General features: G+C 65.7%; 1 protein-coding gene across 6 annotated transcripts; it reads right to left on the reverse strand.

Moving 5' to 3' along the window:
* Window positions 1–807: 807 nt before the first annotated feature.
* On the reverse strand, window positions 808–18,296 carry LOC138846839 (uncharacterized). 6 transcript variants are annotated; one of them, XM_070063719.1, is made up of 11 exons: window positions 18,266–18,287; window positions 17,944–18,054; window positions 17,408–17,640; window positions 13,843–13,969; window positions 10,818–10,946; window positions 9,602–9,712; window positions 8,813–8,897; window positions 7,361–7,522; window positions 6,307–6,492; window positions 5,548–5,729; window positions 808–1,325 (listed from the first exon to the last, which is right to left on the reverse strand). In XM_070063719.1, the coding sequence occupies exons 3-11, from the start codon at window positions 17,410–17,412 to the stop codon at window positions 1,182–1,184; spliced, it is 1,131 nt and encodes a 376-aa protein (XP_069919820.1). In that variant the 5' UTR covers window positions 17,413–17,640; window positions 17,944–18,054; window positions 18,266–18,287; the 3' UTR covers window positions 808–1,181. The 6 variants fall into 6 exon arrangements, with proteins under 6 accessions (XP_069919820.1, XP_069919818.1, XP_069919819.1 ...); XM_070063717.1 differs by lacking the exon at window positions 18,266–18,287 and adding an exon at window positions 18,214–18,265; XM_070063718.1 differs by lacking the exon at window positions 18,266–18,287 and adding an exon at window positions 18,217–18,263.
* Window positions 18,297–19,355: the final 1,059 nt, after the last annotated feature.

Genomic DNA, 19,355 nt, shown 5'->3' on the forward strand with positions numbered 1-19,355 from the left:
ATCATGGCAAGCACTCCGGCTGGGCAGTGGCTGCTGCCACTGAGCCAGACGGTGGGGAACCCAGAGTGTGGTCTGCGGCAGGTGGATCCTGACCGGGGGAGTTTCTGGCGTGTTCTGAATATCCCCCCTTTCGCCTGTTTGAAGTTGTGTGCCCCTAAGAAGGACAAAAAGATTTACAATGTCCTTCTTGCGGGGCGCCCCCACCCAGGCACAGGCACAGGTGAAGCCTCTTCTGTTTATTTCGCGGGTGTGGTCGGATGTGGTTCGTCCCTGGGCAGCTCGGCTGTGGAACACACCCCGAGGCACAGACAGGAGGCAAAGGTGGGGGGATGGAGGTGCGGCCGAGACGGCGCTGCTCTCTCCGCCCCTGCCCGGCCTACGGTGTCGCTTAGCGCCAGGAACCCGGCTCTGGTGCTCATCCTGGAGCTGTGTTTACACCACCGGGTCATCGGCCGCGCTCTGCGGCTTGGCTTCACCCTCAGCCTGTATTCTGCTGGTCCGCTGGAGTTCCTCCACAGTGTGACGTGTTCTGGCCGCCTCACTGCGAGAGCAGCCGCGTGTGCCTCTGGGCGGGAGCATCTGGTGCCCGGGTTAAACCCAGCAGAGGGCTGAGCGTGGGTTTATGCCCTGCTGTGATGTGAGCGCCTCCCCCCGCCCCCAGCTCAGGTGCTGGAAACCTCAGGCCCTAACTTACGGCTTCGGAGGACGAGGAGGGACCCTAGCTACTGTGCTCGCTCTGTCCCCCACGTGGTCCCCCCCGGCCCCTCAGGGGGCTTCACAACCCCCCAGACACCAGCCCAAGGAGTCCTAGTCCTCCAAAGTCACCCGATCATGGGTATTTTGTGATAGTAACAGAGACCAGGGCGACACATCCATGACAAAGGAGTGCCCTCCAGACGGTGAGGCCCGACCAGCAGGGTGTGGGTGAGCAGGTGCAGGGGAGAGGCCCTGCTGCCCCCTGCCCAGCAGACAGGCAGGCTGCGGGGTCCAGGGGGTGCTTGGTACAAGGCGTGGCTCAGCCGTCCCTACTGATCAACACCCAACGAGGGCCGGAAGTGCCCTTGCCCCCACCCAGACAAAAGGCAGGGGGTGTGGCTCCCCGGCCAGGTTTATGGAGGGCTGGGGCGGGCGGTCCTTGCGCCTCGGCTGGCGCTGGCACGGGGTAGGCGTCCGGCCGCGGGTCAGAAACTTCTTCTGCAGGCGACAGAGGAGCCGACCTCGCTGTACTCGGAGCTGGTGAGCCACATGTCCTCGAAGGTGGAGAGCGAGCACAAGATGGAGCCCCCGACCCAGGCGCCGTAGGCAGAGAAGGGGCAGCTGATCACCTGCAGGGGGCGGGGAGGCAGGCAAAGAAACCAGAGTCAAAGCAGGGCTCTCCGAGCCGGGACGAACCCCCCACCCCAGGGAGACCCTCACGGGGCGGGGGTGGGGGCGAGGTGAACCCCCCACCCCAGGGAGACCCTCACGGGGTGGGGGCGGGGTGAACCCCCTACCCCAGGGAGAACCTCACAGGGTGGGGGCGGGGGCGGGGTGAACCCCTACCCCAGGGAGACCCTCACGGGGCCGGGGTCCTTCCTCCCGCCTGGCTGGGGCCACTCCTTACGAGTGGGCGGAGACTCGGAACTCCACGCCCCGCCTCCCGTCCCTGAAACGCACGCCCCTGTCTACCGGGACAGGTGCATTTATCCTCTGTCAGGACCACGCCTGAGGCGCGGGTTAGTTTTTGGAGGAATTAGGACGCATGGATAAGCAAAATCAGTCAAGCAGCCCAACCGGCCTATCGCCAGGAACCAGGCACAGCTGCGCCCCACTTCTGCCTCCTGGCTGCGCCTTGCGCGCTGGCTCTACAGGCAGTGGCTTTCCACGGCCCCTGACTCTCATCCGGGGGCCGCCCCTCGGGCAGGGGCAGGGGCAGGGGCCGGGGAGCGACCCTCGCCCACCCGCCAGGCCGCTGAGGTCCGGAAGGTTGAGGCCTCGTGCTCAGGGCCGGACTCGGCATTATGCCGGCTCGCTGACCATTCTGGGCGCACGTGATGGCGTGACAGCGTGTGCACCACGCAAGGGGCGGGGAGAGGCGGGCGTGCGGGGCGGAGCCGCAGGGAGGGCGCCCGAGAGGGGGCCTGGAAGACCCGAGCTGGGTGGGAGGGGTGGGAGGAGGGAGCTCTGAGGCCCCGCCCACCACACACGTGTGCTCCGCTGGCGTGGGCCGAGGGAAGATTCCCCCGCGCTGCGGAGTTTGTGGGGCTGGGAGATGAGCTCGTGTTGCTGCAAAGATTTTGAGGGGCCGGTGCTGTGGCGTAGCGGGTAAAGCCTCCGCCTGCAGTGCCGGCATCCTGTGTGGGCACCAGCTGGAGTCCTGGCTGCTCTCTGCTGTGGCCTGGGGAAGCAGTGGAGGAAGGCCCGAGTCCTTGGGCCCCTGCACACGCGTGGGAGACCCGGAGGAGGCTCCTGGCTCCTGGCTTCGGATCAGCTCAGCTCCAGCCGTTGTGGCCATTTGGGGAGTGAACCAGCGGATGGAAGACCTCTCTCTCTCTCTCTCTCTCTCTCTCTCTGTGCCTCTGCCTCTCTCTGTGTAACGCTGACTTTCAAATAAATAAATAAATAAATCTTTAAAAAAAAGACTTTTGAAATGTTTGCGTGGTGTTTTTCGTGATGCACATTTTCCATGAATTTTTGAAGACCCTTTGCGTGATTTCAAGGTGATGCAAAGAAGCACAGAGCCACAAAGGGGGAAGCAAAGCGGGTCTCGGAGTCTGCACAGCCGGCAGAGACAACGCCAGGTGCCTGGGAGCCCCCGCTGTCCATGCTGACGCCGCCCTGCGGCCTGCACGCAGCACCCCCCCCCTGCACGGCCCAGCCCCCACTTCCCGCACTCCCACCCCCGCCCACATCTCCCAGACCCCTGCCTGTGTGCGAGGACAGCTCCCGTGGCTTCGCCGCTGCGGCCCTGTGACTCATCACAATGTCGTTGTAGTGCGATTAGCATGGCGGACACTCCCACTCCCACCGCGAACCCGGGCGTGACACCCCCAAAGAAGGGCGAGGAAAGCGAGGGCACCCAAGCCCCGCCCAGACTCTGCTGCCTGGGCCCCAGCCCCCGCCCCCAGCTCACCTACAAGCGTTCTCCTGGAGATTCTGGATTCCCGCCCCCCCCCCCAGGTCCCATCCTTGGATCCCTCCTCTGACCACAGGAAGCTGGCCCGGCCACCCCGCCCACTTCCACTCACGGCTGCAGTGTCTGCCAGAGGAGCGCTTGCCCAAATACCAACCAGACGGCCTGGGACAGCGGGCCATCAGGGACGGGGGGGGGGCAGGGGGCGTGTCAGGGAGAGAGTGGGGGGGCAGTGGGCCATCAGGGAGCAAGGGGGGGCAGGGGGCGTGTCAGGGAGGGGGGAGGGGGCGCATCAGGGAGCAAGCGGGGGGGCAGGGGGCATGTCAGGGAGCAAGTGGGGGGCAGGGGGCATGTCAGGGAGCAAGCAGGGGGGGCAGGGGGCGTGTCAGGGAGGGGACAGGGGGTGTGTCAGGGAGAGAGCGGGGAGGGGCAGCGGGCCATCAGGGAGAGAGTGGGGGGGGCAGAGGGCGCATCAGGGAGCAAGCGGGGGGGGGCGGGGGCGTGTCAGGGAGAGAGCCCCGGGGGTCAGCGGGCATATCGGGGGGGGGCAGTGGGAGCATCAGGGTGTGGGGAGCAACTCGGACTAGACTAAGTTACTGGAATTAAGACTTATTCTATACATCTGCTCTCCCACAATATGGCGCTGGGAGAGAAGAAAACAGCTTCTACACAGCTGCCTCCAGTTCAGCCAATAAACTGTAGGACCTGCTCCTGATTGGAGGAGAGCAGCGTACTCGGCGTGTGGGCAGCCGAGTTAGGATTGGCGGAGGAGGACTATAAAGGAGGAGAGAGACGGCATGCACCAGGAACATCTAAGGGGAACATCTAAGGGAACACCTGTGCAGCCCCCGAGAAGAGCCGGCCGGCGGTGTGCCGCTCCCCTGCGGAAGTGGGGAATGTGGCCAGGGGGAACTGCCCTTCCACGGAGGTGGAAGGGACAGTAGCCAACCCGGGAAGAACCAGCAGCAAACCCGGGGAGGGCCGAGCAGACGAAAGAACAGCGCAGGGTCCTGTGTCGTTCCTCTAGGAAGAGGGGGAGCGACACAGGGAGAGAGTGGGGGGGCCAGCGGGCCATCAGGGAGAGAGTGGGGGGGCAGAGGGAGCATCAGGGAGCAAGTGGGGGGGGGCCAGGGAGCACATCAGGGAGTGAGCCCTGGGGTGGGGGGGGCACATCAGGGAGAGAGCCTAGGGGGGTGCATCAGGGAGAGAGCGGGGGGGGGGGGCAGCGGGCGTGTCAGGGAGTGAGCCCCGGAGGGCGGGCAGGGGGCGCTTCAGGGAGCGAGCCACACAGGGCCAGGCCGGGCTGAGCAAGGCTGAGTTTGAAAGAAGAAACGGAGGAGCCGGAGCCCTGGTCGTTTTGTTTCCTAGTGAATTTCCACAGAGCAGATCCCGTCCTCCACTTGCAAAGTGTGCAGAAGGAACACAGGGGACTCCATACGCATGCACAACTGAACTTTGATCTCTGACCAGAAAAAACTGGGGGCCAGCGCTGTGGCGTAGCGGGTAAAGCCGCACTCTGCAGTGCCTGCATCCCACGTGGGCGCCGGTTCCAGTCCCGGCTGCTCCACTTCCCATCCAGCTCCCTGCTAATGGCCTGGAAGACGGCCTAAGTGCTTGGACCCCTGCACCCGTGTGGGAGACCCTGATGAGGCTCCTGGCTCCTGGTTTCTGCCTGGCCCAGCCCTGGTTGACGCGGCTGTTGTGGGGTGAACCAGCGGATGCAGGATCTCTCTCTTACTCCGTCTTCCCCAACCCCTGTAACTCTGCCTTTCAAAAAAAAAAAAAAAAATCCCTGCACCCAGCCTGCTGCACACCCCAGCCTCACACACACAGGCGGGCTGCCTGGGTGTGGTGGTCACGGCCGATGTCCAGCTTGGCCCGAGGGGATCAGACGGCCCAGCTGGGAGAAGAGCCCAGACCAGCACTCCAGGAACAACTTCCCCTGAGCGTGCCTCGCTGTCACACCGTTGTCGGGCAGAAAAAGCGAGACCCCAACCCTCGTGAGTCTGTGCAAAGCGGGCCCCGCTGGAGCGTCAGGTGGCCCGGCTCGTAGGGGAGAGAATGCTGTTCTTCTCCACAGGGGTGGGGGTGGCTGTCCCTCCCTCCCCCTCCGTAGGTGGAGGGCTGGTGAGCCGGGAAGGATTCCACGGCTCCTGAGATGAGGGGCACCAGGCACGGAGAGCCCGAGAGCCGGCAGCAGAGGTGGGAGGGACGCCAGCCAGAGGAGGGCGGCGGGCACCGGGGGCGGGCCCTGGGAGCAGGCTGCCCGGCAGCCGAGAGGCAGCGCTGATGGAAGCCAGAGGGCGACCTCGCTCCTGCAGCCTGCAGACACCCCGGCTGGGCTTGTTCCGTCTCCCAGTCCCAGCACCCCGATGGCCCAGCCCCGGGCAGCGCGGAGAGCCAGGAACCCCGAGGGCGAGTCAGGCGACCCTTACCTTGACCGTAAGCGCGGGCGAAACCAGCTCCTCCATCTCTCTCTGCAGCCGGGACTGCAGGCCGGAGAGGCAGCTGGTCCCTCCGGACAGCAGGATGTGGCCGAGCAGGGCCCTCCAGAGCGCGGGCTTGCAGGCACAGACGCTCTGCACGGCCGTCATGTGCATCCCCACGCTGTTTCTCCCTGGGCGGACACAGAGCCGGCTCTGGGGGCTGCACACCTGGGCTCCTCCCTGCCGGCCGCCCGGCTGCAGGCCACTGGCTCCCCCGTCTCGGCTCCGAGTGCCCACTGCCAGGCCCCTGTGAGTCTCCACGGGGTCGTGCCCGTGGCCTTGCCCAGTCTATAGAATGTGCAGTTAAAAGTAGGAGTCTTTGGCACACAGGGGAATCTTGAAATACATGCACGGGTTTTTGTTCCAAATTGAACGTTGATGAACTGTGGGGCTGTGGTCCCACTCGGGGCTAGGAAGTGGCCTCTCCGCTCTGCACAGAGAGCACCGCGCCCTGGGTCCTCTGCAGCACCCACTGTCGTATGAGACGTCGGCAGGGGCAGCATCGCGACACAGGACGCCCACAGCGCTCTCTGGACGATAAACAAACCCGGACCAGGAGAACCGCCCACCACACGCGTGTGCCCGGAATATCGTCACACGCCCCGTATCGAGAGCTTCCGTGAGAGACCTGTCAGTGTCCGGGGCCAAGTCCTGCAGTGACCTAGGAAAGCCCAGCTATGACCTTGGGGAACCGAGAGGTGACCTCACCGATGAGTTCCGGCTGGAAGAGCGCCTCGGGGCAGAAAAACCTCTCCTGCCCGAGGCAGATCTCCAGGCCGTCGGGAAGCTGGTGTTTCTCCTGGCAGGAGGGTGAGGCCTTCTCCTTCTCCTTGTCAAAGTCGGGGGCCACGTAGCAGCACCTCTCCTTCAGGTCCCTGACGCACTCGCGTTCAGCTGCGGACCAAGGCGGGCGTCAGAGGCGGGAGGGCAGGGGAGCCCCCGGCGGCTGTGGCGTCCAGGTTCTGCGCTGGGTGCCGGGCGTCCAGAGCCTGGGTGTGCAGAGGACCGGGTGGCCCGGGAAGCCGGGCTGGATGCGGCCAGCACTTTCCAAGCTGCGGTTGGCTGCCCCGCCCGCTCACCTGGGGGCTGAAACAGCCTGGAGCCCCGGCTTCGTCTTCGGAGTCGGGGTTCTACGTTCCAGCTGCCTGCCTTTGGGCCTCCCTGCACCCTCACCCGGGAGTCCCTGCTCCGTCAGCCTGGGCACACCGCCTCTCCCTCGGCGGCCCTGCCTGGGCCCCTCCCATCGTCCCAGTTCCAAGGCCCTGGGAAGGTTCAGCTCCTGCCTCACCCCTCCCTCCCCACAGGTGCTGTGAACCCACCCCTCCCTCTCCCCGACTTCCCCAGGCTGCCTTCTCCCGATGTTTTCCTTTCTCCAGGCTTGGGCTTTGATGCAATAAATGTGGATTCAGACCCCTCCTTGCCGTGCACGAAATGCCTGGATGTAGGCAAATCTGTCTCCCCTTAAACCTTCCATCTCCAAGGACACATTAACCATCACCCCCAGGCAACCGTTAGGAGGAGAAGCCCCAGGTGCCCAGGACACCCGCGCCTGGCGGGGAGAAGCTGTGCTCTGCCCCACCCACCCTCCTCGCGGCCCTCCTGGCTGCTTCCGTCCCTTTGGGCTGCATCCTTCGCCCCTAAACAGAGGGGGCTGTTTTTAGAATTTGGGTGTTGGCCAAGTAGCTGTGGCTTTGCAGTTCCAGGGCTGAGGGTTGGGCAGCCCAGAAGGGTGTTGGATCCCAGGGGCTTGGCTGAATCCTACCTGTGCCCAGTAGCGGGTGTCCGCCGGCTGACAGCAGCTGCAGGAGGTACAAGGTCAGGTCTTGCCCCGCGATGTCCAGCTGGATGGTCGACTGATGCAGAGGACAGCCCTCGCTGATGGGCACGAAGTGCGTCATCCCCTCCCCGGATTCAATGGTGGTTCCTGGACAAGAGAAAATGCTGGCATCAGAAGGCGGGAGTGCGGGGGGGGGGGTAGGAGGGAGGCAGCCGGAGGGCACGGCGGAGGCTCAGGAGCTCGCTCTCCTCCCCGGACGGGGCGGGTGCTAGGCCAGGGAGGGATTCCCGTTTTGGACGGCTGCCCCATACATGCACCCGTTAGCAGTTAGATCTCCGAGGATCCCTGTGCACCAGTCTGGCCCCGGGTCCCCTGGGGGCGCCTGCACACCGGGAGGGTCTCCCTGCAGTGGGGGAGGCAGCAGGGAGGAGCAGCCCCCTGTGATGGGGGCCACGGTGGCATTGGGAGCCAGGGGGCTGACCAGGGCTGGGGAAGCGCCTCCTTTCACCTGGTGAGTCTGGGAGCCAAGAACGCGTTGCGCATCGGGGCCAGGCTGAAGCCAGGAGCCAGGGACAGCACCCGGGTCTCCCACGTGGTGGCAGGGGCCCATGTACTTGAGCCATCGCCTGCCGCCTCCCAGGGTGCATTATCAGGGAGCTGGATCAGAAGTGGAGGAGCTGGGAGTCGAACCAGCCCTTTCAAAGCACCCCAAGCTGGTGTCTCACAACGCCTGCCCCTAATCTGGGACATTGTCTAAAAAGTGAAATGAATGCCAATCGCATAACCCAGCTGTTTCCCTTCCAGGCATTTGCCCCAGAGGAACACAAGCAGATGCCTATGCCTACACACACACACACACACACACACACACACACACGAATGGCCACAGCAGCGCCCTGGTCCGCAAACAGCCCGGTGTCCCTGCACGGGGGACTGCGTGGAACAGACGCACCCCAGGACGCAACGCTGTCCAGCGACAGAAAGCAATGAGCCACTGGTGCACATGGCAATGCAGTGAACCCCACATCACGGTGCTGAGGGGAAGGCGGCTCCCCAAACCACAAATCTCATGGTGCCATTTGCACAAAATCCTCCATAGTGCCAGCTCCCTGCAGGGCCAGCCTGGAGGGGCAGTGCGGGGGTGCTAGCTGGGTCACTATCTTCTGGTCAGGATGTCCCCTGGTCACCCGTGCCAGACCTGGGCAGACCTGCCCTGAACACAGGAGTGCTTTGCGGTGGTCGGCTACACCTCACGGTGTTAGGATGGTAAGTGAACGGCTGGACCTGTGGGGACGGAGACCGGGGCTCCGGAGCGGGCTGGGGAGCGCGGACCTCCCTCTCAGGGAGGGAGTGGGCTGCATTGTGGCGGGCATCCCCCATCGGGGTGCAAGGGAGATGGCACGGGCGCCCCAGGACGGGCTCCCCAGGGCTGCTCACCGGAGGTCTGCCCGGAGGAGTAGAGAGAGAGGACTGCTTGATTGGCCAGGTACAGGGCAGGCACGTTGAAGGTCTCGAACAGGATCTGGGGACATCAGCAGCTGCTGGCGGTGGCGGTGTGGGAAGGGGCTCCTCCACTCCCCAGGCCCGAGATGAGCCCCGCTGCAGGCACCACTGGCCCCAGGACAGAGCTGGGCCGGAGACAGCAAGCACGCCGGCTCCTCCCACTGCCGCCCTCAGTCTCCAAGGCTGTGCAGTGGGCTCGCTCCTCTCCTGGAGCCTGGGAGACTTGGAGGACAGCGGGGTCAGGGCGGGACACCGCTGCGGGCCCCATGCCTCTGTGAAGCCGCGGCCAGCTGGCCCCGTCTCCAGCCCTAGGGAGGACTCTGCCGTCCATCCCGGGCCCCTTCCTTCCTTTACCAGCCTGGGCCCTGGGGCGACCTGGGTGATGCTGTCAGGGCCTCTGCCGCCCCCTTCCTGGTCCCGCAGGCCCAGGTGCAGCTCAGAGAAGACCTTGGAGCTTGGAAACCAGACCTAGGCCTGGTGTGGGGTGGGGCAGGGCGGGGCGCAGGGGCAGAGCCGTGCGGCGTCTTGCAGTCACGAGCGACCCGCCTGTCCCCGGCACCCCCCGCAGCCGTGGTTGCTGTCGGGACCGCCCCAGGGGCCCCTCGCCCACCGGTCTTGATCCTCCTCTGCAAAGAGAAGCCAAGGCCCTGGGTTTGACCCCAAGGCTGGGGCTGAGCTGGGAGCTGGGCTCCCGGAGTCCCCTCGCCATCCAGGCCCTGGTACCTCGCACGCTTTCTCCTTGTTGGCTGGCGCGTTTAAAGGGGGCTCGGTCAGCATCAGGGGGTGCTGTTCCGGGGCGGTGTGCAGCACCTGGTAGAAGGAGTGATGCCAGATCTGGGGAGCAGAGAGGCGGCAGGGGCTCAGGCCTCTGTCTGTCCCGCTGTCGGCTCCCCGTCACCTCCCGCCTACCCATCATCACCTATCCATCTCTTCCTCTCTATCTTCTATGATCTAACCATCATCCACCTACCCTCATCTGTCAGCCATCTAATCTACCTCTGTCATCTATCATCCAACACCTAGCATCTGTGCGTCCATCATCTGTCCATCACCTAACTGTCCATCATCTGTCCAATCCATCCCTGTCATCTGGGATCTATCCCTCATCATCTGCTCCATCCTCTGTCCTCTCCCCGTCGCTCTGTCCGTGTCTTTCTCGTCTGTCTGTCTGTCCATCCGTCCGACAGCAGCAGGTGCATCTCCGTGTCTGAGCCGCAGCCCTGAGCATGCAGCCGTTCCTCGTGGGGGGACAGCTGGCTGCTGCGCGCTGTGATGAGCTCTGGAGACGATGCGGAGTGGGCGGGAGCTGCGGGAGGTGCGCGAGGGTCCGGGTACATCCCCGCCCCCGGGCCTCCAGCCTCCAGCCGGGCCCTGCGCACAGGGTGGGTGGAGGGAGGCCTTCAGGTGAGGGCCTGAAGCAAGGGCTGGGACGAGGGGAGACCCCGGGGTCCCTAACCAGGGAAGACCCTGGGGTCCCTAACCAGGGGAGACCCTGGGACCCTGCTCCAGGGAGACCCCGGGGTCCCTAACCAGGGGAGACCCTGGAGTCAGGGGGGCCCTAATCCCATGTGATGGGCAGGGGTGGGGCCGAGGGGGGATGAGGGGCCTGCAGCAGATTCTGCCCCCATCCCCAGCCTCAGCAGGAGCCTGCAGGCGACAGGTGGATCTCCATGCCTGGAGCTGACGTCGGCCTCCAGGGCTGCCCCAGGACGTCTGCTGGACGGTGAGCCCCATTCAAGGCCAGACACAACCTGTTCAGACCCACACGCAGGCCCTGGCTGGAAGCCCTGGCGCCAGAGGCTCAGATCGGCCGTATCGACGGCTCCTTTCGATCTGGGACCAAGGCCTCACTCTCCCTGGTCCCCTGCAGCTCCCATAGCAGTGGGCGTTATGCAGCCCGGCGCTGGGGGCGCCCCGGGCCCCACAGGCTGAAGCCCACCTTCTCCATGGTGTCCCAGTTCCCGACGCTCCCTCGGGAGATGGGGTACTGCAGGATGATTCCCTCCCGGTGTCTCTGAGCCTCGGCTCCGATGAACCAGTCTTCCTCCTCCATTCCCACCAACACTTTCTGGAAAACACAGTGCAGAGGGTGGGTCCTGGCGCGCTAGGGGCTTGCGTCTGTCGGTGCAGGATGAGCCCCCCGGGGGGGGGGGCGAGGGGCGGACCCCAAGTCACGGCGTGGGCGTCTGCGACCTTGGCTGACACAGCTGCTGGGAGGTCCTGGGCAGGTGCAGGGTGGGATGGGTTCGTGGCTGGGGCACTGCTCGTGCCTGCTTGGCAGACGGAATAACCGGGAGCAGCCAGGGAGTGGAGCCGTGCAGAACAGGTGCTGTGGCCCACGCTGGTCCCGGAAGGTGGACTGGGAGACTCTGCCCCACGGTCCTACAGGATGAGCCCAGCGCGGCCGCCGACACCCCAGGACACCCTGCGTTGTGCCGGCCAACGGGGATGTATGGCGGCCTGTGTGCTGGCCTGGGCCCACCGAGAGGCAGGAGCCAGGACCAAGATGGGGTTAAAGGGTGGGGGTTTTAGCAGGGCCTAGGCCTGGTGTGGGAGCACAGAGAGGAACTGGACAAGACAGCAGAGCCGGCAGGGCTGCGTGCAGTCGGGGTCGGGTGCAGGAGAGGGGCATGGCTGGGTGGGGGTGTCCTGGGACACCCTGAAGTCAACAGAAGATCTAGTAAGACCTGGGAGTTCTGTTTTGCTTATTTGTTCGAAATGCAGAGAGAGAGAGAGAGAGAGAGAGAGAGAGAGAGAGAGAGATCCTCCATTCACTGGCTCATTCCCCAAATGCCTACAACACCAATCTGGGCCAGGCCACAGCTGGGAGCCAGGAGCTCCACCCAGGCCCCCCGCATAGCTGTCAGGAACCCACGTCCCTCAGCCATCATCTGCTGCCTCCCGGGCGCATTAGCAGGGAGCTGGATTGAACCGGGACTCCAGCCGGCTCCCATACAGGATGCCGGTGTCGCAGGCGGCGGCTCCACCTGCTGCACCACAGCGCCCGCCCCCAGTTTGTCTTTTCGAAAGACGGAAGAGCTGGACTTGCGTGAGCACCAGCGCCTACAGCCCTCGGGCAGGGCGCTGCCTCCTGGAGGCTCCGTCTCCTGCTCTGACCTCCACACCTGGCAGCTCCCCCCGCCCCCAGCCTGTGGGGGCCCCGTGGGCTGAGGCCACTGAAGCCACGAGCCGCACGGGCACAAGTCAGCACGCTGCCGCCGAGAGCGGACCAGGGAGCATGGAGGGCACGGAGGAGTCTCGCTCTCCTGGGGTGAGGGCGCTGGGGGAGGTGACAAGGACAGCGACAAGGCCGGCCTGGTGCTGCCTGGGCACCCGCAGGACAGCCAGCCGGGGCTGCAATGAATGGACCCGGTGACGGTGGGCGGAGCCTTGCCCGGCCCCTCTTCCCACAGGCCCTCCCCGGAGGGGTCTCCCTTTCGTGGTGCCTGAAGACGGGACGCCCCGGTCTGGGTGCCTGGGACATTAAGCAGAGGCACTGCAGGGGGCCACAGAGCTTAGCTCTGGAGAGGGACAGGGGCCCATGCAGGTTGGGGGGCGGGGCTTGCTCAGGGACCCCAGGGAAGCCAGGACCCTGACACTGGCCCCGGAGGGCAGAGAGCAAGGAGGTGACAGACGGCAGGAAACGGGGGCGGGGGAGCCCCATCCCCTGCGCTCCCTGTCTAACCCACTGCCCGGGAGCTGTCACCCGGGGTCTCGCACTTGCAGCCTGCACAGCGGGGAGAGGAAACCCTGACTGCTGTTTGAGCCACGCCACAGCAGGGACAGCGACAAAGGCCCAGGGGCCAGGGGGCCAGAGCCGCCGTCAGAACCACGCCCTGCCCAGCTCTGAGGCCCCAGCTCTTAACCCCAATGCTGTCCAATGGCAGGAGACACGCTGGTGCGGGACCCTCCCCCTCCCCTGGGGAAGAAGACACTGGGGCCTCCCCTCAACCCCCGAGGTCATCTTACCGTTTGTCCACTGACGGAGGAAGGGATGGAGGCCCCGGTGCGGGGAACGGGCGTCAGTGTAACCCCATTACCTGTAGCAGTCCCGCAGAGCCTGGGGTGCTGGGACTCCCGGGAGCCACAGTGTCAGGACGGGTGCTGAGACCCAGGGCCCCCCACACCCCGGGGATCTGCAGCCCCAGGCTGTGCCCCCTCGGGGGGGCTGCTCCGATCAGAAGCACCATGGTCCCCCAGATGGAGGCGCCGCCCCCGGGGGAGTGCACGGGGCCGCTCTCGGTCCGCACAGGGCTTGCGGGGACGTGAGTTCCTACTTAAGAGTCGACACGGAAACCTGGATATCTTCAACACAGACTCACCCCAGGGTCCAGAAATTCCGCCCCAAAACTCGCAGCCAGGGCGGGTGTGTCCACGGACGGAGGGTGGAGCACCCGGGGGGCTCCCTGAGGGAGGCTCCCTACAGCACTCAGAGCCACACTGCCCTGGGACAGAACGGGGGTCCCCGAGGGCCGGGGGAGGCAGGTGTCGTGGATGGAGGTGGCGATGGCCCCACGGCGGTTTCGAGAGCTCCGTTTATGGAGCGCGCATCTTGCCACAGCCCAGATTTCTGACTTCCTTCAGGAAGCCGGGACGTCTGACAACCTTGGGCCCCAGGCCCTGCCCATCCCTGATCTCCTCCTGAGAGCGGGGGTCTGAATGGGCCCGTGTATCTCAAAGGCAGAGGGGCTGCTCAGAGCTGCGCCTGGGAGAAGCCGGGAGAGCAGGGTGGGGGAAGGGCAGCTGGCCGGGGCCTAGCGGGCCCACCTCATGGGTCCTTGTGCCCGGCCTGCCCAGCCTGGGCAGTGGCTCTCCCTGTGATGCAGCTCCCGAGAGGGGGCATCAGCCCAAGTCCCTGGGCCACCCCCGGCCCACCCCGTGGTCTCCCCGGCCACCCTGCGGGACAGAGCAGCGGCTGACGGGCAGCGGCGGCCTGCAGGAGCCCTGCCCCCTGCGTCACTCACGTCGTGCCGGAGTTTCCCCAGCATGGTTGGGAAGACGGCCTGGGGCACCTCGGCTCCTGCGAAGCCCACCTTGCTGAGGCCCGAGCCGTAGTCACAGACGAGGGGCACGCGGCTGTGCATGGTGAGCCTGTGGGGAGACGCCGCGCGTGACTGGGGCGCCCCTCACAGGCAGAGCTGGGCGCAGCGTGGGTGCTGTGACCACAGGTGCGGGGCCGCCCAGGAGGAGGAGGCCGGGCAGCTCCTGGGGTGAGGCTTAGGGCTTCGTGGGCCTTTGGGTGGGGCCACGAGGAGCTCCCAGAGGGGGCGGGGCAGGTGGCCTCGGTGGTCAGTCTGTGCACCTGCTGCATCTGGAGTGCCCAGGGAGGTGGCCGAGGAAGTGGACACACTCTGCCTCTGTACAGAGCCGTTAGCCGAAGCCTCACCAGCTCAGAGCCAGGAGACACCCAGAAGCTGGGGCCACTGAACTGGCTGCTGCCATAACCAAACTTTCACCGGGGCGCAGCCACGCCCCCCCCCCCCCCCCCGGCTCTGGCGCAGCCACAGCTCAGCGGATGGCGCAGTCCCTGGAGCGTGGTCCCCCGACCGGCAACACCAGCTCCCGTGTCTGGGATGCAGCCCCGTCCTCTCCCCAGGGCCCCGCGTCAGGACCACTTTTCCTGAAAGCAGCCTAGCAGGTGCTTCCGTGCCACTGCCCCGAGACCACGAAACCAGCTGGCGGCGGCTCTCAGGGTCATGGTCTCAGGTCACTGCTAGCTCTGCCCCGGGTGGGGGGGGGGTCACAGATCCACTCCAGCCATCAGGGAAGCACCTGCTGCCCGAGGAGCCCTGAGAGCCCCTCAGCGGCTGAGAAGGAGAGGGGGTCTCTTCCCCGGCCCCCTCCAAGGCAAGCCACGCCTTCCGGAAGGCGCCCCAGGCACAGCGTTGGCCACAACGCAGCCCCGCGTCTGGGAGGAGGCACCAGCTCAGCTTCTAGCCCGATTGCTCCCAGTCTCCCAGATCACATCCCAGGAAACCCTGCAGTCAGGGGCGGGCGGCTTCCCCGAGGGCGGCCTGGCAGGCTCCGGTGGTGCCGTGCCCCGCCCGCCACGAGGATGCACCTGGGGGCCGGAGCTTCGGGTGCAGAGCCGGAAGGTGGCCGAGGTCAGCCGGAAGGTGGCCGGGCAGTGACCCCCTCCCCGGGTGTGGGGAATCCTCGGCGGGAGCCCAGCCTGGCCGGGAGCCTTGGAGCTGACACGGGACTGTGCACTTGCACCACACGGGGTCCAGTGCTGGGCTGGGGACCCAGCGCCTCTGGTGGCCCTGCCCCAGGCTCCCCCGCGAGGCTGGGATCACTTGTATTTCCTCCGCTCTTAACAGCGTCCAGAGAACCAGCAAAGCGTGCGGCAAACCCAGCTGGCCGGCCGCCGAGCCCCTCCTCTCCCGCCCGGCGCTGGGCCCTCAGACGCACACAACGGGGGACCGGGCCGCTCTCATCCGGGGCGGATGCTGGATTACGGTGCCCAGTACAGCGAGACGCAGGAGGGGCCCCCAAACTTAAATTCCATGCACTGGTTTTCAGAACACAAATTTTCCAAGAACTTTGGGACGCTCCCTGGGACACAACGTTAACACCCACTGGGGACGGACGGCTGCTTGCTGGATAACTAAGCTGGGGCGGGTGCTGTGGAGCAGCTGGTTAACGCCCTGGCCTGCAGCGTCGGCATCCCACATGGGCGCCAGTTCGAGTCCCGGCTGCTCCTCTTCCAATCCAGCTCTCTGCTGTGGCCTGGGAAAGCAGTGGAGGACGGCCCAGGTCCTTGGGCCCCTGCACCTGCGTGGAAGCTCCTGGCTCCTGGCTTTGGATCGGCTCAGCTCTGGCCATTGCGGCCATCTGGGGAGTGAACCAGCAGATGGAAGATGAATCTCTCTCTCTCTTTCTCTCTAACTCTTTCAAATAAATAAAATAAATATTAAAAAAGATAACTAAGCTAATAACTACATTGAAGCTTGTCCCCACCTCTTTTTTTTCCCCTCCCCTCCCTCCCCTCCCCTTCCCTTTATTAGACACAGAGGGAGGTCCTCCAAGGTCCGGTTCGCTCCCAGAATGGCCGCAATGGCCAGGCTGAAGCTGGGAGCCGGGAGCTTCCTCTGGGGTTCCCATGCAGGTGCGGGGGTCAAGCACCTGGGCCATTGTCTGCTGCTTCCCCAGGCCGTTAGGAGGAAGCTGGGTTGGAAGTGCAGCAGCCGGGACCCCAGCCGGCGCCCGTGTGGGACGCTGGCATTGTAGGCCGTGCCCTGACCTGCTGCGCCACAGCGCCGGCCCCCTGGTGCCCACATCTTGCTCCTCCCTCCCCAACGTCTCTCCTCCCCACCTGAGAGCTTGTGTGGCCAATCCCGTGGCTTCCCCTGGCCACAGGGGCTCAGCGGGGTCCAGGCCTCGGGGAGGCGCCGTGTGCTGCTCCGAGGAGCTCCTGGGGAGTGGAGTGGGCTCCTGGGTGCGGCTTCCACGACCTGCTCGTCCCCTCCCCCCTCCCCTGGAGGCTCGTGTGTCCCTCAGGGCAGCTGGTGCGGCGTGAGGGGGGCTCATGAACAGCACCAGGGGACTGGACCCGGGCCGAGAGGACCACGCCCGCTGCTGTGTGCAGGGGGAGTGAGGGGGTGCGAGGCGGGCACACAGTGCATGGGGGGCGGGGAGGCGGGGCCCCCTCGCTGGTTCTGTGCACTCGGCCGCTCTCCTAAACAAGCAGTGCTAAGACAGGTGGAGACTGGGTGCCGCCAGCGACCTCACCCGGGTGCACTTACACCCGTGATGGCTACTGAAGACAGCGTCCGACTCGGCCTTTTCCCACCCCGGGCCGGCGTCTGTGCCCCGTGGGACACCCCCGGGCAGCACCAGCAGGAGTGGCACTGCCCCCCACTCTGGAAGGCGGCTCAGCTTCCTGCGTGGCCTGGGCGCCCCCTGGTGGCCGCTCGCTGCAGCGCGGGCCTCGCGGAGCTCGACCCACACCCAGGTTCCAGGGGCAGCTGGTGGTGACCATGGCCTTGGCAGCACCATCCCGCAGCACCGGAAACAGCGTGACAGGGAGGCGGGCGCGGCTCCAGTCCCGGCACCGTCCGTGAACAGTGGAGCGCACCCCGTGCTGGCGAAACCCCAGGAAGCCGTGAGTACTCCTGACGTGGCCTCTGCAGGACACAACTCGGCGCTCCGGTGGAGGGGGTCACGGAAGCCCCTGGGGTCACCAGTTGTTCACAGCCTGGGGACAGACGCTGCCCCCGAGTCTCAGCTTCCGTTCACTCATCCACGAAGTCGCCGCGTGTCCCTGCCACAAGGATTCTTCCACACTTCCAGACCACGCCTGTGCCCGCATGCGCTCCCCCTGCACCCCCGGGTGGCCGTTCAGCCCCAAGCTGGTCACTTCAACAGAGGCGCCCCTCCACCTGCAGCCAAACTCTGAGCTCCAGCCTGGCCGGCACCCTAGGGGCGGGAGGCGGAGGGTCTGGCCCCTCCCCTGTCTCTGCTCAGGCCAGACCCGGCACCTCCACCAGGGACCTCACGCGGATATTTGCAAGAAAATGCCGGGCGTACTTCATCTTCGAGTGGCCGTGGGCGGCGCAAGCTTCCGTCGTCTCGGGAATGAACCGGGCTCGGTGTCAGGGTGGATGGGGGCGGCGGTGAGTGGCCACTTGATAGGCCCACATCCCACGGGGGGCCTGCCCCGAGTCAGACCCTCTGGTTCCGACTCCAGCTTCCTGCTGGTGCTCGCCCGGGAGGCAGCGGTGCCGCCAGCCACGTGGGAGGTTTTGTTCTGGGCTCGCCGGCTGTTGAGTGTTTCTGGGGAGTGAACCAGTGGACAGAAGACCCCTCCCAGCCGCCTTTCAAACAAATAAATAATTCTAAAATACACGGGCAGGCTGTCCGTGTGCGCACACGTGGGCTCTGCGGGGCGGCGCCTGCAGCCGAGCCCCCAGCCACGGACACGGCTGAATCAGACGCCTTCGGAACCGGGCCGGTCACGGCACTCCCGGGGCTCCCTGTCCACCCAGGGAAGAGTCTTCCTCAGCCCGGCAGGAAGTGGTAAAGGGAGTGAGGGGAGGAAGCACAAAGCCCCGCCTTTCACTCACAGGAGGTCGGAGGTCCAGCTGGCTCTGTGGGGAGACCAGCGTCCGCCCGGCTCCCAGGCGGCCGGCACTTGATCAGCGATCGGAGGGCTTGTTCAGGGACATCTCCCCTTCCTGTTAGAAGGAAACAGATTACGGATGCTCCCCTGGAACCACGAGCCAGCGCCCCCGAAACCAAGCCCTCCGTGGACCCCGGTGCCCCGGCCACAGCCAGCCCCCTCCCCGCTGCCCGCTCCCTCCACGGGGAGCAGGCGCCCTGCACCACTGCGTCACCGCTATGGAAGACGTGGGAGAGCCCAGGGCACCCCCGAAGGGAACGGCAGACCTCTCTCTGGCTGCTGGACAGGGTGGGGGCCTCTCTGTGGGGCGGCCGGGCCCCCGGGGTGTGCAACAATGCCACTGTGCTGTAACAGCCGTGGCCTCGGGGCCTCAGCTGTGCGGGCAGCACAGGCACGGCCTGCGAGGCCCAGGACAGCAGCCTGGCGTTGTCCCGTCCCGTGTCCACCCCGCCACCTCCACCACAGCTGCAGAGTGAGACCCTCAGGGCAAGAGAGGCCCCCGGCCACAGCCAGTGAAGGCGGAGGAGCTGAGCAGAGCAGCCGGTGGTGCTGAGCAGGGGAGAGGCAGGGCCAGGTGTGTGGGAGGGGTGACCCCCACGCAGAGCAAGGGCAAAGGACGAGGGGGGCAGGTATGGCGCACCGCGCACGTGCTACCCTCGGGCCACCACGGCCGGTGGGGTCGCACAGGGAAGGCAGGCGGTGCTTCGCTAGTCGGCCGTGGCCGGGGGCCGTGGCTCGGTGTGTAGCTTTGACCCCTTGCGTCCAGATGTCATGGACCCGCCCCTAACGCAGCTCTGTGGACATCCGTCACACGGTGCCCCCCCCCCCATGCTGACACCCACCATTCAGAAGCCGCCTGGACAAAGCCTCGCTCCACCAGGGCCTGGAGCACACGGGTCCAGGGCTGCTCCAACTCCGCCACAAGAAGAGGGGGTGCGGCTGCGGTTTGGAGCCTGGGCGGAGACGGGGACCAGAGCCCCCCGCAGCCGGCGTGGGCATGTCAGCGTCGCACCTGCTGTGGCCCGGAGGGCGGCTGAGGCACGGCATGGCCGCTTCCTCCCAGGGGCAGTGAGATCTGTCTGAGCCCCCGCTGGAGGACTGGTCCCCTGGGGCCCATCCTTGAGCTGTGCATCGGGATGGATACTCCCGGTGCCCTGCAGAGGGCGCCCCGGTTCACTCCCAGGTCAATCACTCCCGGGCCCTAACCCAGTAGGAAACTGCTTGGCTTCCCGGCACAGTGAGTTCTCTCCTGTCCTCGGAATTCATCACCAGGGCACCTCCGATGTCCATGGGAAATGGGATTAAAGGATACATTTGTTTAGGCACATTTTAGGTTGTGTTTTATAGTTCATTTAT

This window comes from Oryctolagus cuniculus, chromosome 1 (genome assembly GCF_964237555.1).
Source record: "Oryctolagus cuniculus chromosome 1, mOryCun1.1, whole genome shotgun sequence".
Classification (NCBI taxonomy): domain Eukaryota; kingdom Metazoa; phylum Chordata; class Mammalia; order Lagomorpha; family Leporidae; genus Oryctolagus; species Oryctolagus cuniculus.